The sequence below is a fragment of the Rhipicephalus microplus genome, chromosome 6 (genome assembly GCF_043290135.1).
Source record: "Rhipicephalus microplus isolate Deutch F79 chromosome 6, USDA_Rmic, whole genome shotgun sequence".
Taxonomy (NCBI): Eukaryota; Metazoa; Arthropoda; class Arachnida; order Ixodida; family Ixodidae; genus Rhipicephalus; species Rhipicephalus microplus.
Genome location: NC_134705.1, coordinates 187,104,528 through 187,130,171, shown reverse-complemented (window position 1 = coordinate 187,130,171; position 25,644 = coordinate 187,104,528). Strand labels below are relative to the sequence as shown.

At 46.6% G+C, this 25,644-nt stretch overlaps 1 protein-coding gene across 2 annotated transcripts in view; it reads right to left on the bottom strand.

Moving 5' to 3' along the window:
* The window catches only part of LOC119166998 (uncharacterized), a 398,724-nt gene that overhangs the window by 152,208 nt on the left and 220,872 nt on the right, over positions 1–25,644 (bottom strand). For both annotated transcript variants that reach the window (XM_037418400.2, XM_075867251.1), the window contains 15 exons: positions 24,923–25,081; positions 23,869–24,042; positions 22,932–23,108; positions 22,133–22,252; positions 21,203–21,367; positions 20,392–20,510; positions 19,694–19,901; positions 18,500–18,826; positions 18,232–18,355; positions 17,456–17,786; positions 16,864–17,050; positions 15,495–15,783; positions 12,032–12,348; positions 11,160–11,477; positions 9,973–10,605 (listed from right to left, as the gene is read on the bottom strand). In XM_037418400.2, coding sequence (XP_037274297.2) covers positions 9,973–10,605; positions 11,160–11,477; positions 12,032–12,348; positions 15,495–15,783; positions 16,864–17,050; positions 17,456–17,786; positions 18,232–18,355; positions 18,500–18,826; positions 19,694–19,901; positions 20,392–20,510; positions 21,203–21,367; positions 22,133–22,252; positions 22,932–23,108; positions 23,869–24,042; positions 24,923–25,081 — 3,648 coding nt within the window. The remainder of the gene's footprint in view (positions 1–9,972; positions 10,606–11,159; positions 11,478–12,031; positions 12,349–15,494; positions 15,784–16,863; positions 17,051–17,455; positions 17,787–18,231; positions 18,356–18,499; positions 18,827–19,693; positions 19,902–20,391; positions 20,511–21,202; positions 21,368–22,132; positions 22,253–22,931; positions 23,109–23,868; positions 24,043–24,922; positions 25,082–25,644) is intronic.

Here is a 25,644-nt window from a genome sequence, read left to right as displayed (position 1 = left end):
TTGTATCTGGTCATTCTGTCTTCCCACTCCCACTCGTCTGCCACGCCGTAATCACCGGAGGAGGCTGGGGCGGCACTTGAGAGGGCAGCTCGGTCGGTGAGCCCTCGAGCTGCGTCATGTACAGCCCCGTTGTTGCTGTCCCCCGCGATGGCATGAGCAGAGAGAAACAAAAATTTCCTGTTTCGGGGATTTTTTTCCCCCTGCAAACGTTGACGGAATTGCCAGCGAAATTCTCTGAACAAGAGTGCTGATTTTAGCCCCCGTCCAAGCACACACATATTATAATTACGCGTGTCTCACGTACTGGCGACTTTTGAAATCATGTCTAGCCCCTCCAGTGCCGCCCAACAAAAGCACGACTTTATCAGTTCATACACCGTTAGTACACTGAACATTGTCAGCTTCAAATAACACCATTAGTGAACTAAATATCGCTCCGTGTAAATATCAGAAACAAATCTCAAAGGTCATGCTTGCGTGGTGAATGCGTCCGAACCGATTACACCAGATGAAGGCGCACTGTGACCGCTAATTATTGGTCGTCATAGGAGAGTTTAGCCATTCCTGAAATTACCTGCAATATAACGAAGATTCCTATTTTCCTATTTGTTCAAAATGACAGGCATAAATTCTCCGAATAAGAGAAAATTCCCTGCACGGACATCACTGGCCGTGTGCAGTGTTCTCCTAAGGAGAGGAGCTGGGGGGTCGAAGTTTTATCCGCACTGAGGCCCTTACTATCAAACTGCCCTGCAAAGGCAAGGTAATAGCATCTAGCCCCCCCCCCCCCCCCCCAACACATATACGTACTTTCACAGACGAATTTCATGTTCCTCTCATGGCGCATTTCATTAACTGGTGCGGTTCTCCAAGAAAAGGTCATGTCAACCTTGATTACGCCCCCCATCCCCAACAGACCCACACAGAAACACACGTTAGAGAGACGGTATACCATTGAGCTTATATCGGTCACAAATCTACGCGACTCACCAATTAGCCAGCTGGCATCCGGGTAGGCCCAAGACCACAGGCTGCCAGAGCTATAATCGCGATTCTCGAATCAACCCCAACTGACGAGAACACGTACACCTTCAGCGTCATCTCAATCACTCCATCTGAACACTCTTCTCTCTCTCTCTCTTTTGGCTTTATTTCAGACTTATTTCTTTGCTTGGATGTCGCCACCAGGGGACTGAGCTCGCTCTCAACTTCACGCGCTGTCGAAAATCTTCGGCAGGGCCAAAGTCCGCGCAACGCGAATGGCGACCCTTCTCCGTCCAAAAAGAGAAAGCCGAGAAGCAAGAGGAAGAGAGAAGAAGGATGGGGACCGAGGCTCCAGGCCTGCGTCCGCGCAATAAAGCGTGCAGTTCTACGGAAGGGTGCAGAGCCTGCCGTGGCCAATCCAACGCCGTCGTGGATTCACTCAAAGAAATTATAGGAGAGAACCGGAACTATAAACTCCGTCGTGAACAGCTGACACCCGAACAGCGGATATCCCCCCTTGTGCCAACGAAATCATCCCACTTTTCTCTCCAATTGCAGTTCAATCGTTCTTTCGTACGTCCGGCATAGTTAGTCAGTCGGTGCGCACACACATGGTGGCGACAGTGGCGTAGCCAGGGGGTGGCTCCCCGGGTCCGTGCCACGGACCCACCTTCCCGAAATTTTTTTCGCCATGGCACCACACAGCGCAAAATTACCGTTTGCCTGCCCGGTCCCAACTTCAGATCAAGCATGTGATATATCTTTATTTAGGTGCGCGCACAGGGGGGGGGGGGGGGGTGCAAACTCAGTCCCATAGGTTGACATAATAAGAGGGGGGGGGGTGCCACGACGAACCTTCGCCCCCCTCCTCCTGAAGGGGACCCCTTCGCACGCTTATGGTGGCGACCATGAACTTTCGGCAATCTGCGCACCAACAGTGAGATTAGACCCTCGCAGCGCTCGCAGAATGCTGCACGATATTCCTGGCACTTCGAGTGCGGGCATCCGGCGCAAAGCTCGGCTGCCAAGAGAGTCGGCAGCGCGCCTCCCCGTCTATAAATACGTAACACGAGCGCACGATTCTGGGTCACGACCGACACTTCTGAAACCGCCGACCGCGGCCAGCGACGACGCTCCAAACGACGGGCGCGCCCCGCCGCGGCGGAGCCGTGCGCACTTGGCGCGCCTCACGATGGGGAAGCTGACGTTCGACGCGCTGTGGAATGCCGACACACGAAGCGCGATCGCAGCCGTAAACAGAGGAAACGGAGAATGCGTGCGACGGCTCGTCTCGACTTGTAATATGACTCGTGCGGAGAAAGGCGCGACCCCTGCGCAAAACTCCTGCACACCACTCCCTCATAACTCCATGTGGGCATGACAATAGCTACAGAGCGAGAACAGAACGACGCGCTACAACTATCGTCATGTCATAACCAACTAGCCCAAACGACCACACTTCTAAGTTCCATGTAGGCATTTACGATTAGATGCATTGATCTTACAAGTCACGCAGGAAAACCAGCTCTTTTCTATCAGTGGTAAACAATTTTGCGTGTCCTTTTCACCCCGGACTTTTTATTTTGGTGGGCTAAATTTCGTGCGTGGTTTTCTAATTGGCAGGACCTCAGAAAGCCACTAACGAAAAATGAGCCAGTGGTAGAGTTACTTATGGATCCGCAAACATGGCGTCAAATTAGGCTATCGGAGCTCAATTGCTGTGAAATGGCAAAAATTACTTCTTTATTCCTGGTTTTCCTACAAGTCCGTACCTGCGGACCGACACTTGATGCAGTATGCGAAAGTCCCAGTGCCAAAATTGAGACAGACACCATAGTATGTTACCAATCGTACCCGAAACGTTTAGCTTCGCTGCAACAAATTTGCGTGATCGGGCAAAGCAAACACAATGTTTTGCGGTGAGGTATATATATAACAACGGGAAAAAAGCAACCACCCTGGACTGAAGCGCGCTAAAAAATGGAAAATGATAACCGCTGCTACGATGTTGTCGCGTGGCTTCATTTATACCCACAAAATAAGCCATTCAGACGCATCAGTAATAACTTTATAAGCACGGCGCACGGATGAAAAAAAAAAAAAAAAAGAGAGCCTGGAATTCCTTAAGTGACGCGCTAGGACGACTCGGTGCGAAAACTGAATTCAGCTCCTTCCAGCCCTTTAAAGGGCCTTTCAACAGGCTCCGAAACACGCATGAAAAGCTCGCGCATTTTCCCTGCGCGTGACCAACCTCCTTATACGCGTGGTGACGTCAACTCGACGATCAGTGACGTATGACTTCGTCACTCTTTGCTGAGACCTGGTTTGGACCAATCGACGAGCTGCGTGCTACGTCAAGTCGCCGATCGCCGTGTTGACGTCACTGCGCGTTGAAGGAGGTTGGTCACGCGCAGGAAAAAATGCGCGAGCTTATCCTGCGCGTTTCGGAGCCTGTTGACTGGCCCTTCGAGCCACCATAATTCATTTCAATTAACATTGATGTATAGTTTGACACCTACTTCAAACTTTCGTCCACATTATTCCATTAATCCAACGTAATGCGCTTTGATTAACTTCGATACACCCCGAACGCACGTTAACTGTGACACAACGAAGTTCGTTTCGCTTATATAGTACCGCGTGACTTTTTGCACCGTTCGTGTGTAGACGACGACTACGTCGGACTTTCCTGTTCCCGAGACGTATGAAGCTTTCGTCTTGTAAATTCTGACGCACAGTTTTCCTTCGCGCAGTTTTCGCGGTCGCGCGCTACAAGCAGTAGCGATGCCGTCCATCGGCGAGAACGCGTGTAAGCCCGCCTGGACACTAGACGCGAGCACACACACACACACACAAAAAAGGTATATAGTGGGTGGTAGCTATAGTGGTTAGAAGAGGAAGAAGGCGCCTAATTTCTGCAGCCCGGTAGGGAGCACGGCGCAGCGCCTATAGGCTCGGGGGAGACCGAAGGATCGATGCAGGCGCTAGGCGTTTCCCCCTATAAGGTCTCCCCTACCCGCGACCTCTCGTCCTTCAAGGTCGGACGTACCTGCGCCCTCTAACCTTTGCTTAGACGGCGACGTCTCGGAAGTATATATATGCAGGAGTACGCGGGCGCCTCACGCATACAGAAAGCACGCCAGGTGCTCTGGCACTAAACGTACCGTAACGCAATGTCCATGTTTCCCCCTTTTTTTCCCCATAAAGTTTCAGATGCCTCACCAAACGCGAAGGTTGACACTCTGCGGCGTCAGTGCGAGCGATGCGAAAAATCATCACGTGATGACGTCACCATTAAGTCGCAGATCATCGAAATAATGCGGCCCAGCTGCTTCGCTGCGCGAACACTGTCGAAGCGGCGAAGGTGACACCCTCCTTCGTGAGGCTCACCCTCACCCATTTTTCGCGCGCCTCTCATTGGGTCAGTCTTTCCGCCGAACATCGACACTCCCCTTCTTGGTCCGACTCTCATTGGTTCATTCTTTGCACTAAGCATAACTAAGCCTCACCCTAACTAATCCTACCCTAACTGGTCCTACCCTAACCTATCCCACGCGGGCGCAACTCTCATTGCTTCTCCTGTCCACCGAGCGTCGAGTTCCAGAGTTGCCAACCGTAGGGTAACGACCCTACTTGTAAGGTATTGGCAGAATTTCCCGGCCAGCGTAGGGAAGTAGGGCGGTATAACCAACACCACCTAGGTGGTGTTGGTATAACACGACTTTCTCATACGGCGTAGAGCGATTTTCCCGTTCTTATCACTATCGCAGTCAGCGAAAGATGTGTGTCATTCACATAACATGGCGGGTGCGTCAGTAAACATTTTCATTTGAAATAACACCTTTCCCATAACCCATATGTGTGTCGTTGCTGAATGACACTTGGCACAGGGACTCGAAGAACGCGTAGATACCGATTTCAAAAATAAATAAAAATGAAATCTGGATGCCAATTCTGAACTATAGTTTTTGTTTCGCGGTTATGCTTCAACACACGGTGACCACGCGGGGTGCCTAACGAAAACGGTGATTTTGACCCTGCAGTCATGCCTGTGTAGCTCACAAACATTCTCGTTAAGACAAAAAAAAAAAAGAAATGCTGTGCGAACACAGCCATGTGCGGGTCGCGGGCCCCAAACAAAAGGCTCGCGCGTTTGAGACTGCTACTTTAGAGGGACACTAAGCGAAATGGTAATGTCGCTTAGACTGCTAAATTGTACTTTGAAAACTCCAATGTCGTTAATTTCATCCCCACTGACTTACTAACAGACGATAAAATCAATACCATAATTATCACTCTTAAGTTTACCGCTGAAATCTCCGACGCTGACGCCACAGATATAAAAGTTTCTTTTTTTTTTGGCTCTACTAAATGCCCTGAAACTTAGTACGTTGTCTCTGGCTTTATACTTCGTTTTTTTTTTTTTACCAATTAGGAACTACTCAGGCCTCAGTAAGTAGACGCCGTCGAAATCTACAACGTAACGACAACTGGTGCGGAAACTTCAAGGTGGCGTTGCCACCCCACCACGTTTTTTCCCTGCGCATTTTGCATTTTCTCTCTTAGCAAGCGTTTTCTCGCAGAAAACACGGCGTTGCCCTGCCGCGGTTGTCTAGAGGTTAAGGTACTTGGCTGCTGACCCACAGGTCGCGAGAGCGAATCCCGGCTGCGGTGGCTGCATTTCCGATAGAGGCGAAAATGTTGTAGGCCCGCGTGCTCAGATTTGGGTGCACGTTAAAGAACCCCAGGTGATCGAAATTTCCGGAGCCCTCCGCTGTGGCGTCTCTCATAATCATAAGGTGGTTTTGGGACGTTAAACCCCACATATCAATCAATCAGCAAACACGGTGTTTTTTTGATATCATGAAATAGCACTGTACTAATACAAGAATTGCGCATTTTTCTTTCTTTAGTATCCATATGAGACTACACCAAACAGTAAAACGACTTTTATATTATTAGTAAATTACTCTTTAATAGCTTACTTGCCACGAGAAGACGCTTGGTAAGCCAGAAAATGCGTAAAAGGAAAATGCGGGGAGGCGACGCCATCGTGAACATCCCGCACCAGCCACCATGACGTCACAAATTTCAACGGCGTCCACTTAGGCCTAAGTCGTTCCTAATCGGCAAAAATGAAGTACATTGTCTTCTGATGAAGCCAGAGACATAGCATACTAAGTTTCAGCAAGTTTGGTCGAGCTAATGTGGTCAAAGTGCCAAAGAACACATTGAAATATGTGACGTCACCACCCCGAATTCTGGCGGGAAACTTAAAACTGAAACTTTCGACACTGCTCGAAATCGACGGCACTACAAAGTTCTCAGAGTAGAAAAAGAAAAAAATTTTAGGGGCGAAGCTCCTTACGCTGTGCGTCGTATGTCTTGTGTTGTCGTAGTCGTTGTAGTTGCCAGTTGCACTGCGTTTCAATAAAAAAAAAACGATGCGACAGCCTATTCACGGAGTGAACAATGATGAACGGGGCGAAGCGTCCGTCCGCTTTGCCCCACTCGTCATCATTCACCTCGTGGACATGCTGCGATTTTTTCTTCCCTTTGGCATTCCTTTGTTACCAGCCAAGGTTCAAGACCACACATCACAAATTTGAACAGACAGCAGTGCAGCCACTGTCATCTGCGCCTTTAGTTTGGCAGCAACAAACAACATGCTCAATTATTGCGGTGTTGTTGATGTTTACTCAGAGGCTATAACTTATGAAGCAAGCGTGTAGTGGGCGGCGATTCTACCACTCATTATGGGGTGCCATTACGAGCTCTCTTCCGCACTCTCATCACGGCCTCCTCGTAAGTCATTTATGACACCGTGGGCTTCACGGCAAAGCAATGCACGATGCTATTGCTTCTGCGCGCGAGCTTCACCACTGCACGCGCTCGACAAAGGTGAAGCCTAACTGCAAAATAAGGTGCATTGAGCACGACTGCCAATGCAGTTACAATGGCTGTCCCGAGGGGGGTGCAAGTGGAGGCGGCTGCCCCTCCCTGGAATTCGAGATAATACTTTTCTATGCAGTAGCAATAATTAAGCTACACAGCTCGGTTGGCACACTCAGGGGACTACCTTCAGGATTGCCAGCCGAGTGCGCACGTTACTCACTACCAGTGTGCTCACTACTGACTACTCTGCCGGTCATGTCTTAAAGGGACACTAAAGGCAAGTATGAAGTCTATGTTTATTGCTGAAATAGCGGTACAGAAACATGATAGTAGTACTTTTGTGCCTAGGAAGTGCTTATTTTGAAATAAAATCATGTTTTTGTGGTCCACATCACGTTAGTGCACTTCGAATTCCCCGCCAGCCATAGCAGCAACAACGACCATTGAACAATCTTAAGCCATGGCCTCTGAGATGGCAGGCGTGCTTGGTTCAACTGGGTCCCACTAGATGGCACGACCTGTCCAGTTTAACTAGGTGAAAGCTGAACTTTTGAACCACTTGCGCCATTCTCCATAATAAAGTCCAGCGTTTTTTTCTTCCATGAATCAAACAGAAACAAACAAGCAGCATTTGATTACGTCCACTGATGCATGGACACATTTAGCCATGTGTCATTGGGTAGAGGCGGCGCATTAATATGCCATGTATGTAAGTGTTGCTTTGCAAGCGTCTGAAGATCACGCTTTACTCTTTATTTAGTTTTCGATGGGATGGAGGGTACACCCGTCGCTCAAGTTTGTAGTGTTGAAGTAGCGACGAGTAGGTGTTTTCTACTACCTCCATCTCTGTAGCCACGGATTGGGTATCCTTTGGTCCCAGGGCAGCCCGGCTGATGTGCTCGGGGGCGGCAGCGTGGGCCGCTTCATTTCCTTGTAAACCCTCATGTCCAGGAACCCAGATTACGCAGGTATATAGAAGTGGAGAGCTTCGCTGTTGCAGGATGTTAATTGCACCGCACTTCGCATAATTCCGGCAAGTAGCTTGCGAGTCAGTGAAGATTACCGCGGAGTCTTTACATGTAGTGGTGGCGAGAGCGGGACCAAGCACCAAGAATGAACGACGCCCATGTAATAGAAACGTGGGAGGCCAAGCTCGTCCTCGAAGACTCGGAAGATCAGCGACAACTTGTCGCCAGGGCCAGGAGGGCAGTCGAAGCCAGAGGGTTCCTGGACTAGGGAACCCTCCCACCTTAGGGTGATACCGAACCTCGCTCGGAACACTGTTTTTAAATAAACGTTTATTAATTTCAGGCAGTAACTATGACGTCATCTGGATCATTTTGTAAATGTCCTGCTCGTGGTGCATGTGTTCTCGTGCATTTCTCGGTAAGTACCCTTTCTCGGTAAGTAGGGTACTGCTGTTGATAATATTGTAGTTTTAGACGTGATACATTGAGCTTTCACTCTGACATAAATTGTTGTTTGACTTTAGTGTCCCTTTCAGTATGGATGAAGATGCAGTGCCAACAATTTGATACCCCACATCTACGACTAATCTTGACATTCAATATCTATGTGTTAATTCACGCGTCGTCTATGCGATGTCCTTATAACGCATGTTCTTAGACAGCACATTTTCATTCTCTCAAGGCCTTATTTGCATGGAATCCTTTGTGACATGCTTATTCTTGTCCATAAAAGTTACACCAATGAGTCCCCCTCACATATATTTGATGAATAATTTGGGCTAATTAATCACAAAAATCATCTAATGTATTGCACCAAAAGTCTGATGTACACAGGCCTAATGTTAGGCAAAAGTTTTCAAGGTTTCAAAACTGGTGAGGCGATATTGCCTTGAAGACACATGAAGATACTAAACATAAATTTTGAAGAAAACATGTTCTTGGTGTTCACCTTCTTTTGTTGCTGACCATATCCGGTCCCCGTGAGGAGGTCATTTTCATGTTCATGAGTATCTACCAGCTTGGCTGGTCATTGATCCACTGCTTCTCAAGCCTTCTGTTGAAATCTGCATCAGTGTCGTGTTGCGATTTTGTCTTGCATTTTCTTCTTGTGCTTAGTGTTTCTTTCTCTTGTCACCATGCGGAGTCCATTGTCAGTTTCTTATCATCAGTGCTGCTCTAATGCATCATCATTAGTGGTCTGAAACCATCTCAGTCTTGCTTCTTGAATTTTCGTCACAACATTCAGAGTTTCATCTGCTCCTCCGATCCGATATCACTCTTTCAACAAAAAGAGGAGACTGCCTTGTGTGCCGACAGACCGCTCAAGTTGAGTGAAGCAGCATGCTATGTCTATCTCATCAGTGAAAAGGCTAGAGTTGGCATTATATTGAGAACATGCTGCATATCAACTGTGCCAACTCTTTCAGTGCTTGATGACCACCTAAATTCCATGAAAGATGTTGTCTTGAACGAAATTTGCGTTTGTGATCACGAACATTGTTAACAGTGTTGTTGTCCTCACATAGGTACTAAGCACTTCAGCGGCACACCCACCATAACCACAGTGACAGGCAGCTAAGTCACATTGGATGGTATTCAACCCGAATTTGGCACTAGAAACACGGCCCCAACTTTCTGCAGCACAAGGACATGTAGCCTCAGCCCGCAGCAGCACATGGCTATGAAACCTTACTATTTATGAAGTGAACTTCTTTATAAAAGTAGCACGAGACTCAGCTGTAACCAATGCATTATGTTGAATGTTCAATCATGGGAATTTTATCATGCTTGTAGTACTACTCTGAAAAAACTTTTTTTTCGCTGCTGCTGAAACGGTCCATCTCGGCACACTTTGATGTTATCAATGATCTGCAATGTCGAACTATTGCACGCCTGCAACACATCCAAGATTGTCGCTGCTGTTGCAATCTGTTTTAGCATGCCTTTTAGGGATAACATAGTTATGTAAATAAACGTATTTAAAAGCTGCTTTGCGCTGTTTCCATTCTCTGAGCGTGCACTTCATACTAGACCGGTTACTCATTCACTAGCTTTCTAGCCTGATTCAAACATTTTTTCGACACCTTCATAAATATTAGATTCAGCAGAAAGAGCAAAGACTCACCTCTAGTGCATTTTCAGCAGCAGTCACGTCGAGCAGGAGCGGCTGAATGGCTGCCAAGTCATGTTCCCTGGCTTCGAGGGTCGTCCTTGCACGAGCTAGAGCCTGTGAGTATGCCTCCCAGTCAGCCAGGGCTTTGGCCATCCTCTCCTTCCGAGCCTGAATGTCATCCATGGCCTCCTGCCATCGCTTGCTCAGTGTCTTGGCCTGATTGCCGGGAAGGTCCCTCGTGGCGGGTCCGGACTTTCGCTCCAGGACCCGGGCTGCCTCTGAGAGCTGTGCCAGCAACGGCTGACTGCGCTGTGCCTCCTCCTGAAGGCGTCCCAACGACTGCAACGCCTTCCTCAAGGCACGTATAGATGCGGGCTTGTCTTCTGAGGGCTCAAGAGTGGCTAGGAGCGCTTCGAGCTGCTCGCGGAGCTTGCCGAAGCTGGCCCAAGAGGCCAGGTCGTTCTGAGCCGTGTCGAGAGCGGCCCGAGCATTGGCACTAAGTGCGGTCAGCCGCTGCTGCAGGGTAGCAAGTTCCTGTTCAGGCAGCTGAGATGCTTCAGGGTCCATGGTCGGACGTATCTGAGTTAGTAGTGCTTGCAGACTGCGGAGGCACTCGCTGTAGCCAGCTGTTTCGGAGCAGACATCCTGCAAAAATGGAAATGAAGACTTAGGCTTGGTTTTTCTTTGACGAATGCTCCACAGGACGCGTACAACCCCTTGTTCCCTGTTACTTCTTCATATCTGGTAGCGAAATACTTATTTGCTTTAATTATGAGGTTCATGTCATATAACCCACTCATTACTAAAACAGATCAGCGACACATCTTTTCAACACTCCCCTTTTTCCCAAACTAATATAGTAGCTGTTAAACAAATACCTCAATAACTAGTTCCCAGCAAAGCTCTGGTCCACTCAACAGTGGGTTCCGTAATCATACCATATTTACAATCATGCCCCGCTTTTCGCGCAGCTTTTGTTGTAATCGTACTGTGGTTCTGGCATGCAAGACTTCATAAATCAATTTCTTCAGATGGCTCACAGACAGACCCTTTGCCATAGTGACTGCACCAAGGACAACTTCTAAAGTGTGCTCATGGGGTATTGATACTTGTATATCTTGACATTACATAACAACTAAGAAAATAAAGAAATAAAAGCAAGGGACACTTGGGTAAGAAAGCAAGAGTCTTGTGCTGACCCTGAGCTCTTTGCAGCGGGCATCAAGGCCGTCTAGGTCAACTCCGTCTTTAGCGGCGGCCACGATGCGCTCGGAGCGGTCGAGCCAGTCCACCAGGGCGTCCCGCTGTGCCCAGTAGTCTCGGCGCAGGGCCTGGGCGCAGCCCAGGTAGTGGCCACGCTCCTGCAACTGCTGGGGCAGCGTGGATCGCAGCAGGGCCAGCTCACTGAGCTCCTCCTGGGCTCGACTGGCCAGCAGCTCGCTGGGCAGTTCCTTGAACAGCTGCTCTTCCAGCTTGCGTGCCTCTTCCAGATGCTCCTCTGACTGGCGCTGCAGTTCCTGTTTGTCGAAATAAAAAGAATGAAGGCGCAAGAGGCTTACGAGAGAGAGGTGAAGTTTATTTCGTAATGGCTTTTAATCGGTGCTGTCACCATTTGAGTTGACGCTTGACATATCGGACATTACTGTAAAAACTGGCAGCATCTCCGCAGCCTGGTCTAGGTGACGTGCACAGAGACCAGGCTGAAGAGGTGTGCCTTGTATTTACAATAATGTCCGCAAGATCCTGAATATCTAAGAACAAAACAGGATGACAAACATGACAAATTTAGGTAGCTCACTGAATATTATGGCAGGTGGTACGCATACACCCTTGTGCACTGCGCCTTCTTTATTTCAATTTATAACTGCATTCCTTACACTTATTAAATAAGGATCACTTGATCGGTTGATTGATCGATTGGGTCAGATTAGCAGAGCTGTCAGTAGTCCCACCTTCAAGCACTCAATATCAGTCGGCTGAATGTAAAGCACACTCTCAGAAAGCTCATTAGGCCTCGAAACTGACCAATGAAATGCTTCATAAGAGAAGACAAATAAGGATAATTTTTCACCTTGTGACTTTCCAGCTCGGCGTCTATGCTCTCGGGCTGCATGGTCAACGCAGGCCGGCCACGAGCCTGCGCTTCATCTACGCGCAGATCCTGCAGGGTCTTCTCCAGGGCCTGCAGCTGGCGTTCCTGTTCTGCCAGCAGTCCCTGTTCCTGCGTTTTCAGGTTCTGGATTGACTTGCGCAAGGAGGCCAGTTGGCCCTTCAAGTTGCCCAGGTCGCCCAAGATGGCATTGTGGTCGGCCGAGGACCCTTCCTCGGCCAGCGCCTCTCCCTTGTCCTGGGCCGAGGTCAGCTGACCTTCGGTGTCAGCAACTTGGGCTGTGAAAGCAAGTAAAGAACGTGCATTGCTGTTGTGAGTCAAGAAAAGAGAACAAATTTTGAAGAGCGGAAGGCTCTGATATACCGTAATTACTCGAATCTAACGCGCACCTTTTTTCCGGTTGAGCGAGTTCATAAATCGCAAGCGCGTTAGAATCGAGTACGAACAAAAAAATTACGGTCAATCTATTGCCATCGGCAAATCCAAAATGGCCGCCCCCTACGTGCGTCGGCATGGCGCGTCGGCCATTTTTGCCTATGTGTTTCCCATGTGCGGCACTTCGTACGTGTGCTGAGGAGTTCGTCATCTAGTAGTGCATTAGCATCGACGGCGTGCAAGGGCCGACTCCAAAAACACGAGTGCACCACGATGCCGCTTTTAAAAGAAAAGTCATCGCGTGTGCAGAAACGGACGGAAATCGGGCCGCATCGCGGTCGTTCGGAGTTCCCGAAACGTGCATGCGGGACTGGCGGAAACAAAAGCAGAAGATTGTCGACAGCAAAGCTCGACGCAAAGGCTTCAGTGGACCACAGCAGGGTCGGTTTCCGCAAATTGAAGAGCTGCTCGCCGAGTATGTGCTTGAGCAGCGAGCGGCACAGCGGCCCGTGACGACAGAAGTGCTCCAAGTGCGGGCTATGCAGTTAGCTTTAGAAAAAGGGCTAGTGCGGAGCCAGTTTAAAGCGAGCAGCTGCTGGCTAACTAACTTTATGAAGAGGAAAGGCTTTTCTCTCCGAAGGGGAACATGCATATGCGAAAAGTTTTGCGGAGGAATACGATGAAAAGCTTCACAGTTTTCAGAGGTTCGTCCTAAACTTGCAACGCAACAACGGCTACCTGCTTGGGCAAATCGGGAATGCCGATCAGACGCCTTTTTACTTCGACATGCCTGGCACCACAACCATCGAGAAGAAGGGGGCGAAGCAAGTTTGCGTGCTGACATCGGTCCACGGTAAAACTACAGTGACGGCAATGCTCTGTTACACGTCAGATGGGCACAAGCTTCGCCCGTACCTCATATTTAAATGGAAGACGCTCCCGAAAGGAGTCGTTTTTTCGAGTGGTGTGATCGTGCGGGCCAGCGAGAAAAATGGGTGCGCGTTGCAATCGATGTCTTACGGGTTTTTTTTTTCGCGGTGGAAATAGGGTGCGCGTTACAATCGAGGGCGCGGTAGAATCGAGTAAATACGGTATTGCGCGAGAGTATACAGATAGGCTAGTTGGTATAGATTCAATGTATAAAACTTGGAAGCACAAGGAAAGGAGACACAGAAGGGCAGGACACAAAGAAGCACAGTCTGGAACTTCAATTTATTCACTGAAGAAATATATACCACAAAAGAGCTGTCAGGCATGCGCAAAACGCACAGCACAGTCACAGCGAACGCTGGGAGAGCGACCTTTTAAAGGCTCTTTCAAACACTCTATGGGTAACTGCTACTAGCACACTACGCCATTAATAATAATTTTTATGTACTAGGGAGGCCTTCACTATGCCATCCTTTGTCATCGTTCGGGAACCCGCTACACACTTCCAAAGAATTTTGTGCCACTTTTTGACGCTGTGGCTGACGATAACAATGAAAAATTATGCCTGAAGGTTTTGCAGTGGACACCAGCAGCAGCGGCGGACAACTACGGCGCACGAAACTTTTGTTGTGATCTCATAACAACTTTTGCTGTAAAACCTGAGAAAAGAAGAACCCAAGGGGAGAGGGAAACCAAGTGTTGTATAGAAACAAGATTTTGTATTCTTAACATAATACGAACTATATCGCTTTTATATTGCAGAGAAGAACGGTATTGATAAAGAACACTGATGTTTGTGGGAGTTCACCCTTTGTATCACTTCTACACTGCAAGGTCTCGTTTCTGGACAACACTCGACATTGCAGTTGACCCTTCCCTATCGTATTTCCCTCTTCTCTAAAGGTTTTGTGGTACATACTTCTGCTGGGAATAAATTGAAGCCTCAGTCAGTGCCAGTCTGCATCTCGATCTTTCGTGTCTCTTCTGTTTACGCTTCCAAGTTTTTTATAATGCTCCGATATAATTACATTTGGTGCGACAACACTCCAATCATTTATAGATAACTCACACCCGAGAACGTGCTAATTACAGTACTATAGTTAGATGGCATTACTGCTGAATAATACCAGCTGATCTCCTATGCTACTAATTTTGGGACGTTAAACCCCACATATCAATCAATCAACCTATGCTACTAATTTACAACAGTGCGGGCGTCTTCTAGAGTACCACGGAACTTTATTCGATTGAGCATCTGGGAAGAAGCGCGTTGCACCAACGATACAATTTCTCTGCCTGCCATAGTGGCAACGGATTTTGAATTCATTTCACTGAAGCTGATGTGAGACGTGTACCTAAAGATTTTTGCAGATCTTTACGGGGCCACTTTCTGAGATGAAAACTGACGTACAACTGAGCGCCTGGTCAAAGCCGTCTTCCACCCGTTAGAAATTAACGGTGGCTTCTCAGTGGCACCGAGAATAAGATCCGGGACTTTCCACTTAGGACGTGGATACTCTACTATTCGACCATCGCTATATTTGTTGTCACTTGTCTTTTGCTTTTGCTTCTTTTCCGGCGAACTCTTCTCATAATAAATATACCATATACATGGTTACAGCCTAAAAAAAAATGCAAAGCTTTGCCCACAGAACCACGGCAAGCCTGCACTTCCAAGAGTGATTGACAGCCATTCTAGCTGCTTTCAGCTTGCACCGGTAGCATTTTCTTCAAGGTTAATAGAAATACTATGCGTACCAACAGTTAAAGGTTTGTCCCTAAAACATGGCTGGCCGTGCAGCGACGTCGAAATTTCCTCCGAAGATTATCATGTTGTTCAAGTTTCCGACCTAAATTTCGTGACACAAGTGTGGTCTGTAGAGAAAAGTCAACTGTGTGAAACACTTGAGGAGTGCTTGACTTCACCAAAATAAGTAAGCACGGTTGAACAGAGCATTTACGCAAGTTCTCTGCAGGAGGGACAGCGGTGAGTGGAGCGGGCATTTCTTTTCTTGGTTTGTAACTTGTAACTGACTATAGAGGCACCACTAACTACCGAAGTTATTTTCTCTGCAGAGTACATTTAAACGACTTTAACACAGTGCCGTCCGACACGTACCCAGCAGGTTGTCGTACTGGGGCAGCTTCTCGGCGGCAGGCTTCTTGGCCTTCTCGAGGACAGCCACGGTGTCGGTGAGTCGGGCAATGGCTTGCGCCACTTGTTCGCGCAGCTGGTGGTACTGCTGCCGCAGCGACAGAGCCTGCTTGGCGCGGCCCAGTTGGCCCTGGGTCTTTTGCAAGGTGACTTCGCAGCGCTCCAGCAGCCGCCCGACGGCTTCAGACAGGGGGCCGGATCCCTGCATGCGCTCCAGGCGGCTTTGCAGGTCCTTCAGCTCAGTCTGCACCTTCTGCAAGAGTGCATGGCAATGGCAATTAGGTTGGTGTGCACAGCTTCGTTATTCATGAGCACTTGTTATCCTTCATTTAGGTTGTTTAGGTAGTATTCCTACAGTGAAGTTAATGAAATGAGGTCACTTACAGTTAAAATTGAATGTAATGAATAAGGATATAATGAATCATCGGTTATAATGAAGCATATTAATACAAAATTGGCCCCGTATCTGCATGTCACACTGCAAATGTCGTCGAAAGACGATAGTTTTGCGTCTGGAGAGAGTGAACAAAACATTTATTTGATGTTCTGCGCAAGAAAATTGGCGAATTATATTCTGGAGGCGGTGCGTCAGAGTGCCTCGAGCATGCAGCGGAGGCGAACGAGCGCATCTATACACGTCGCACACGAGACATGAGCGCTATCTGGCAGTTATCTTGGAAAACGAAGCGCGCGGCGTACGAACCTGTCTTGGAGGCGAGAAGGTGTAGAACGCAAAGCGACGGGTAGGTGCCGCCACCGTGTTGTCTTAGCAAAGCGTTGGAAACACTTGCTTTTTTGAGCATCCAGTTAATTGGCAGCGCAGCTTGATAAACGCTACGGTCCTTAGAATTACTTATGTGAGCCTTCTCTAGTATAAAGACACACATACAAAATATTGACGTGTTGTTATGGTGCCTCAGATATGTACAATAATTGCTTTCAAATTGACAATTGCACAAGTATGAATGCTAAAACTTGAGCAATATTGGTGGGCGCTGGGGATGGGGTCCACTGTTTGGGGTATTGTTTGGCGTCGTTTGAGGTACCATTAAAGGGGGACAAACAGACAAATGTAGAGACAGACAGACATACATACAAAATTTTTGCGTCGAAGGTCCCCAAGAAAGGCTATCGTTTTTAATAGATTCGTCATTCACATCCCTGGCATAGTCAGGGGAGGAAGAAACTGGGGAAAGGTAGCGATAAACTAAACAACATGTGCTATGTCTTTCATAGGTCCTTTTTTAGTATTGTGCTCTGCTGTAGTTTACAAAATGCAAAAGTTTATTCAGCCTCTCTTATGTTTAAGAAGACACAGGACGTCACTTCGTACCTGTAGTGCAGAGAGCAGGACCTCTGCGTCTTGGACAGCCGGACCCAAAGGACCACCGAGTGCCTCGAGACGTCGGCACAGGCCATCCAGCTCCTCGCTGCACTGGCTCAGTGTGGCCCGCTGCTGCTGGAGCTCAGCAAGGGCATCCTCCAAGGAAGTGATGCGGTCAGAAAGCAGTTTGTCCAGTCTGTGCAAGCATTTGAAGAATAATATTAAGCCACTTAGGCCAAACACAGACAAATGCCACAGCTTCATTGCGAAGACTTGGCAGTGCAAACATTGCACGATCTGTGAGATCACTAATAGAGAGTTTTCAAAATAGCGAATGGAAGTGGCTTAGTGGATACAAGACAAATTTTAGAATGGTAACATGATGCGCGTACAAAATAAGCATCAACTTCAGCTATTTTGTGCACAGGGTGGAGATTGTGTGTTATTAATGTGTGTTATTAATGGGCGATGTTGAACTAAAGCCAGCTTTGTAAAATAACAGAAAAATACAAGCACACAGTGTATATGCTGCATATAAAACCAGCTTAATCTCACTGCTTTTGTGCAGATGTGATAAACCAACCGGGGCATGTGCTTATACCTGTCCTTGGTCTCTGTCAGGACGCGTATCTCTCGGTTGGCACCAGCAGCAGGGCCAAGCTTGGAAGCCAGCTTCTGCATCTTGGTCAGGTCGGCAGAGAGACGGCCACCGCTTTCCTGCAGGCGACGGTGCGTGTCGAGCTGCTCTCGGATCACATCCTCGCTCGTGGTGAGGAGCAAGTCGGCCGCCAACGAGGCCTCTGTCTCACTCAGCACCGACTTGACGGCCGACAGGGCCTTCTGATACTCATCGTACAGCTGCACCAGCTCCTTCAGCTGCTTCAGGCGGTCAGCCAGGCTCTGCTGGAGCTCCTTCACCTTGTCCACCGGTTCTGCGAGAGAGGATCGAGGACACAATTTTTACAACGCTCGGTGGCATCTGTCGCCGATTCGTAAGAGTGACAAAGATTTGGAACTTTGAATTGCCTACAGGTGATGCTCAAGTGAGAGAGGCACTTGATTGCACGATGCCCAAGGTGGAATACAAGACACGAGTATTAAGAGCAGGGACACATTTCTCGCGTCCCACATATATCAGTTTGCTACCTTGGATAATTTGGCCACTAAGTACGATTCCATCAAAAAGAAACTAGATGATTGTGGGACCACACAGGCATGTTTGACAAACTAGGGACAGAGGACATACGCAAAGACATGACCAACAGGGAATTTATCTGCATCCCCTTTCACGTTTTGTCCTCCCATTTCTCTAACTTATCAATTAGTATATGCATTCACCTTGAGTGCATCAAATTATGTCCACCAAACTTTTTTTACCCTGGACAAGCTTCTGCAAGGCTGCGCAGTCCTCGGGCTCACATCCTGGCTCGAGGTCCTTTGCGAGTTTCACGAGTCCAGCCAACCTGGTCTCTTCAAAGTTCTTCACTTCTTTTTGCATAGCCTGTAGATAGCGAAACAGCGTACATCGTCAGTTCTGCGAGCTGTGGGTCAGCAGCCGCAGCATAACAACGACAATGGCACAGGAAAGGCATAATACAGCTTCGCCATAAAATAAGGCCCATTCTTTTGCGTAACCTTTGCTCACCTGAACCGAGCTGAGAAGGTTCCTGGCATCATCGGCATCCTGCGCGGGAGCCCCAACCCTTCGCAGGTCCTGTTCTTTTTCACGAAGCCACTGCCGCACGATCTCGAGCTCGTCGTCGAGGCGACACGTTTTGTTGAGCAGCTCAGTCAGGCTGCCAGTGTGCGACGCCAGAAGGTTCAGCAGGTCGGCAAAGCGCGTCTTCAGGTCCTGCATCATCTGCTCAAGCTGCTGAGCATCCAAGCTGTCCAGCTCGTGTGAAAATGACTCAATACGCTTCTCGAAGTCCTGAACAACGGCTCGCTTGTTCTCCACCTGCCGCTGTTCGGCCTGGAAGATGAAAAAAAAAAAAGTGTTCTAGAAAGTTCTGCACTCTGAACAATCTGAACTGAGAGGTGCGACAGAAAGTTCGAGTTTCATTAAAGAAACAATCCAGTTACAATAATTTCGAGTGCAACAGTCAGTTTGCTTGGACTTTCAGAGTGAAAAGGCATCAATCATTGTGCTTCATGTTTTCGATTCTCAGGATTTTCCCTCCTGAAGAAGTCACCTTGACACGTCAAGACAGAGGCCAGTACAAGTAAATCTAATTGAGAATGGATGAAAACATGATATAATAAGTTAAACTTCAATATAACAAACTTCAATATAACAACATTTTTGGAACTTACCATCAATAGAACACCATGCATATTGAACCTGAATGTTACGAAGCGAGTTTATCCTGATTTCATTATGACAAAACTTTAGTGCTGCCCAGACAAAGACAAAGCGAATAAACTGAAAGCTCAGCAGGGACTAGTGGTCATACGATTGAGTTGAATGCAGTCTTTGTGATCGCTTACTGCATGTTATCATAGTGCGTTCGACCTGCATATTTTTCAAATTTACACGAGACTTTTGGCTGTTGTGATGAAGACTCCTTTGCCGGCACAGCATCAAGTCGCATCCACCACATTGCAGGTTCAAGAATTTCATTTTTTTTTTTGGCGGTACGAAAATTTGTTTTCTATGCTGCCGCATTATTAAAACATTGCCACGGCAGATCCCACGCAAAAGTATTGAAGCCTTTAGCAACTATACTTTAAGAGGTTGAATTTCAATGTAATAAACTTTCGACTCAATGAAGTGAACTGTCGATTTTACAGACTTCGTTATGTGGAGATTTGAAAGTATTGCAACGGTTCACAAACCGACCTTGATTCCCTGCAGTGCTGCCTCGACGCTGGCACTCTGGTAGCCAGGGTTTGGCAACTGCTCCAGGGACGCTTGTTTCTCCAGGAGCCACTTCTCTGTGGTGGCCGCTTCGGAGTACAGAGCATCCAGTCCACTCTGGATCAAGTCTAGGCTCTTGGTTCTGCGCAAGATCCGCTTGCGCAACTCGTCGCACTTCCCTTCGAGGCACCTGCGAGGCAAACACAGCTACGTTCAACTTCTTCCCTGAGTTCTCCTTCCTTTTGAGAATCCTCAACCTATAGCCGATTAGCAGTCGCTAAAGAAACTTAAGACACTGTTCGGTTAGCTACAAGTACAAATTTGCCACAGTAATAAGAGTTTACATGTAATTAGATATGTTAAGAATGGATTTACTGTCGATCTTAGAGCCAACGTTCTCATTGGCAGAGCGTCGAAGGAAAAAAAGGGATGAATACTGCAAAGTATTACCTGTGAGAGGGCCACTAGCACAAAGATAATGAACTGTAAATGTTATGCAAAAGCGTGATTACATTGTTTGCAATTCTACAAATTAACAGAAATAACTGAAAGTTGAGAACATCTGTAAACAATGTTACAGGTACTGCCAGGCAAGTTAACAAAAATATGATGCGTCTTTACGGCCTGAACGCTCGATGGCTTATGTTATCCAGTTACTCTGTATCAGAATGGCAGCCTACTTGAGCTGGTCGTCGCACTTGGCCTTGTCGTCTGGCTCGAGGCACTTGGTGAGGACGGCAATCTTGCCTCGGAGGTCGGCCACATCACCGCCGATGCTGTTCACCTCGTCCAGCAAGACCTGCGGCGAAGGGCATGCCAAATTTATTTTTCCTTCACACACCGTTCCTGTTAGCTTGGGTATCTTACATCAATGAGTGTTAACAAAACCGTTAAAACAAATTTTCGTTTCGAGAAATAAGCCGAGACGAAAGCATGTCAAGACAGACAGGACAGCTCCTCGAAGACAAGAAAAGCATTGCACACTGTAATGTGTCAAATCAGCTCCAGAATACACCTTGAATTATGAGGAAATTGAGAACTTCGAAATATTTCGTTATGCAGATAAGCTCGTTGTCAAGACTGCCCACTGTAATGCTTGCAATATACCTGATTATTATAAACTCATCTTTATACAGATTTGTTATAGAGGAATTTAAGTGCTCATATGTGACTTTAATGGCTAGCTGCCTGTGCTCATCAAACATACAAAGTGAAATATCTTTATGATTCATACGTGCAAAGCAATCAAATAATTTTTAGACAGTTTTACATTCCTTAAATCAGCCCCTCATAAAAAAAAGAACAAAACTGTGTGCCTGGTACCATAAAAAAAAAACAAATATTCTTGAATGCTTCTACAACTTCTTTGTGCTTCGTGCACAAATGCTAATCCACTATGCCAGTTTGTGCAAAGTCTATCCAAACTCTGTAATAATAATCTGATGACTTTTTTAACAGATCCACAAACATCAAAAAAGAATCTTGTCTCACGTTGAGTGTCTGCAAACGTTGCTTGGCGTCGCCCACTGTCGGGCGCTGCGTGCTGTCCAGCGACGACTCAACAGCGTTCAGTCTCACGTCCACCTGTCCGGCCAGGGTGTTGTACTCTTCCAGAGTCTCCAGCTGGGTAGCTCTGGTGCCCGCAACTTGGGAGACCTGCAAGTCGATAGCATTCGTGGCTCGCGTGGCTATGTTGAACCTATTCCCCGTTTCAAGCAAGCACAACTTGTTGTTGTCGAACTGTCCACAAACTGTTTCGGACGAGCGTAGCTCGTCCGCTTGACCGGAAAAAAAAAGAGGTTTTTATGGTTGCCGCAGTGAGTAAAATTGTTAGAATGTTGAAACCTTTTTCGGAATGTTTGAAGTTTTTAGCAGCATTCTTGTTCTCATTTTGTTTTCATGGTGATTTATCAATATTAGCCGGCCTTGTTTCCCGAGTACTTAACAATGAAATTCATTAATGGGATCTTACCCAAATCAAAGAAAGATTGGAAAGGTCATTCCAATTTTGAAGTCAAGTTAAGCTAACTTACCTTCGTATATGCTTCAATTCTTTTTCAACAGCAAAAACTTGCATTGTAGAAGTGAAATATTCAATACAAACCTTTAAAAAAATGCCAGTTTTAATTAGAAAGCAACTCAAAATATTAAAACCGTTAAAGAATTAGAACAAGGTGAACGCGTGAATAAAATGTGCATCAAATATAGTACAAAAGCCCCGCTTAAGACAAAATCGCCTACTTTATAGTCAGTATTTTGTTAAATCCACAATTTCTTTATATCTTTATATTAGTTGTAACTGAAATTCTGGTGATGAACATATTAAGCTTGCTTCGTCATATCCGTGTTTGTTAATACTGATGTACAAATTTCCTATAACTTTGCTCTGTGGTTGATGCAGTAAACTGCTCGGACACAAACCTGCGCTTCCAGTTGGTGGAGACGGTCTCGCAGGGCCGCCTCACTAGCTCCTGGCGTTCCCGACTTCAGCTCCAGGGCATCCACGGCTGTCAACTTCTCAGAAACCTCGTGCTTGATGTCCTGCATACACAAAGCACACCAGGCACGTCAGACACAAAGCCCATGCCAAGTCAACATTGAAAGTGCTTTTTTTTTTGTCCAAATCTTCATGCCAGCTGTGAAGTTGTTTGAGAACACTATTTGAAAGAAAATAACTTTTGTGATACGGTAGTTAAATGTTAATTGTGCTCATGGTCAATAAATTTAGAGAGTCTTGTAATGCTGTTGAAGTAATTATAGCAACATAATAAATAGCTTTTTCCACTTTAGTTTGGAAACCTTTCTATCCGACTTCAAGGTAGTGAAAAGCGCTGATAATCATGATGTTTGGAGTGCAATTCGATTCATGAGGCCACACAAGCAAATGACAGGCCGACAAATCACTTGGTCTTAGTATCCCTAAGGTGTGTCGAAATTTTTCGCTTTCCAAGAACGTCTCACTGACAAACTATGTTCTGACCAGCATGCATTATTGCATATAACATGCAAGCCTGCTGCGTGTTGTGTCGTGTGCTTAAACTGGCATGTCACAGATGCTATGTTTCCAAGGTCAACACAGCATTCTTCTCCAATTGCAGGATAACTACTCCATGGATTTAATGTACAAAATGGTGATAAAAGCTTAAATATTGTGTGCTCTGTAAAACCGTTTTTTTTTTTCGTGTCATTCAGTGTAAAATCGTTGTCAACAAAGACTTGCCTCAAGCTGCCTAAGTTGGGCCTGCAGGGCCAGGGTCTGTGGAGGAAACTTTGCGCTTCCCATCTGGGTGACGGTGGACTGCTTCTCAGTGATCCAGTCCTCGATAGCGGCCCTCTTGCGTCCGGCCTCCTCGAAGCCTCTGAGCTGAACCTCCAGTTGGGCGGCGATGGCCTCCAACTGGATTGCACAAGAGCACCACGAAGGAGTGAGCGAAGCCACAGGCTCAATTAAAGTTTATGAAGACACATGACGTAAATACGCTCAAACTTCATGATAACAATCACACCTGCCACAAAAATACTTTTTTATATCCGAAAAATCGTTATAGACAGATGTTTGTAGCAGTGTATCAATGACAGAGCTATTCTTCAGTTACTTCGTTATAACTGATAATTTGTTATGCTCGGGTTCGTTATATCAAAATTTGAGTGTACAAGCGAAAAATAACAGCATCACTGCTCGGAAGCAGTGTACTGCATTTTTACGCCTGCCTTAGGGTTGAAAGTTGTTTAAAACTGAAACAACTGAGCATGCGCACAGCCAAGAGATAACTGCTAGACCTTGCGAAAGTGTCGTGCTATAACATGCAATGATTCTGCTGAATTTTTAGAGCTGTACGGTGCCTCAATCACGTACAGACTGACAGCCTTCTTTTTTTTCTTTTTGAACATACAACAACAGTAACTTATTATGGCTGAGGTTGTGTGGGTCTTCCTCCAAAATGGAAGCACATAGCTTGTGATTGGTTGTTGTGGTTGATTCTAAAGCTTGACAGCTCTTAAATGTTCATAGTCCGGTACAATGACTCAAAAGAATGTGTCAGTCATGGACAAAATAACAACTAATTGTAATGAAGAGAGACAAACTGATCTAAGAGTTTACAGAGTGAAAATGCTTATTTAGTGAGATCAGTGAAGTGTAATAAAAGAGCGAGTACCTGTTCAATGTTGTCCTGAAGGCGTATTTTGATGCTATCTTCCTGTTCGGGAACACTGAAGACCGTAGCCACCTCTGGGCTAGATGGCCTGCTTACTGAAGACACCGCCTCAATGCAGCCCTGAATGGCCTCTTGGAACTGAGTCCTTGCTTCGGTCAGTTGAGTAAGCATGCCCTGTAAACGGTCGAAAATTATTACGTGAATGCGTAGCCCACATTCAGTTCTACTAGCTATCCATAGAGTAAGCTGCAGCAGTTTGGTTAGACTGTCATTGTCGTGGTCAATGCCTCCGACACTAGGTGAGAAGCTGAAGAGAAGCCGTCGAAAGTGGGTGCTGCTCGAACCAATGTTTAAACAAAAAAACTTGGTCATGGATGTTGACAAGTCACTTCCATGACACATTAACACAAACTACATTCTATAATTGACAAATTCTTGGCATTTCAATCCCTCATCTTTTTTTGACTGTTTTCCTACATCTTTTTATGGAGAACAGTCTTCTTTAGACCAGGGTCTATATTTGAATTAGTCCTTTCAATGCCGTGGCGGCTTTCAAACAGCCTCACAACAACAGATGACAAGCCACAATAAGTAAAACTTTGCGAAGCCAACCTCAGTGATGAAGAAAGTACCATGACTACGTATCCTATATGAAAACAAAACATTTGCTATGACTTTACTGTGCTCCTAGACCTTTGGTTACCATGATAAAACCAAGAAATCTGCTTCATAAGTGATATATTAACGTAAGTTGCCTATACTAAACAGGATATAACGATGCGACAATGAGTATTGGTAGCTTGCTTACTATAAAGTTCCATTAGCAAGCATCCTGTTGGCAAGAGCCCTATCAGAAAGTCTGTCAGCCAGTCTCGCCAACAAGAAGTTTGCTGGCATAAGACCACTTCAGCAAGTCTGTCGGAAAGTCTTAGAAACAAGAGGTTTGCTGACATCTCGTTGGCAAAAGGCTAGTCAAGAGAAATTTGCTTATTCAAACCTAATTTCTTCCTTTAAGATTCCATGTGATTCAATGACCATTAAAAGGATAACGAACCTTGCAAGTTTCCAGTTTGATCTTAGAGGCCTCGGCTGTTTTGGGAGTGTCCTCGGAGAGCGCGGAAATCTTGGGCTCCAGTTCCTCTAGCAGCTTGTCACAGACCTCGAGCATCGTCTCGTAGCTGATGAACTTCTGCAAAGCACTCTCGAGACGTGCCTGCGAGCAGGAAGAATAAGCATCAACAGCTGTTGATTCATGCAGCAATGTGTACAAAAGTACTACAGGTTCCACAGCATGAATTTTTCAAGGGCCTGGTGAACAGTGACATGAAATTTGCAGTTTGAGCACAAAGAGAAACTACAATACCTGCAGACAGCGCAGGTCGCGTACTGCGAAAAAAGAACAATGAGTTGTCAATCTGAGGTTGCAACAGCGTGTGAGAAATTCGAAGGCAAGATTCTACTGACTCTTCTCCTATTGCAGTCAAAAGTATGGATCAGCCCAGTGCTTGTTTAATACTTAGCATTAGACATGAATAAAACGAATCGAATTCCACGATTAACCTTGGACACATTACACAGCATTGCGATGCACTCGCCTTCACGAGATATTGAAAAAAAAGAAAGCATGCAAGCCACTCGACCACACGTAGCTCATGTTCAAACCTAGTCAAGTTGTTGGTGGGCTGAACATTTCGTCAACCTGACAAGCTGTTCAGCACACCAACGCATGACTCTGCACATACATTGTACTTGGCGTTCTGAGTGTTGTGCATACGA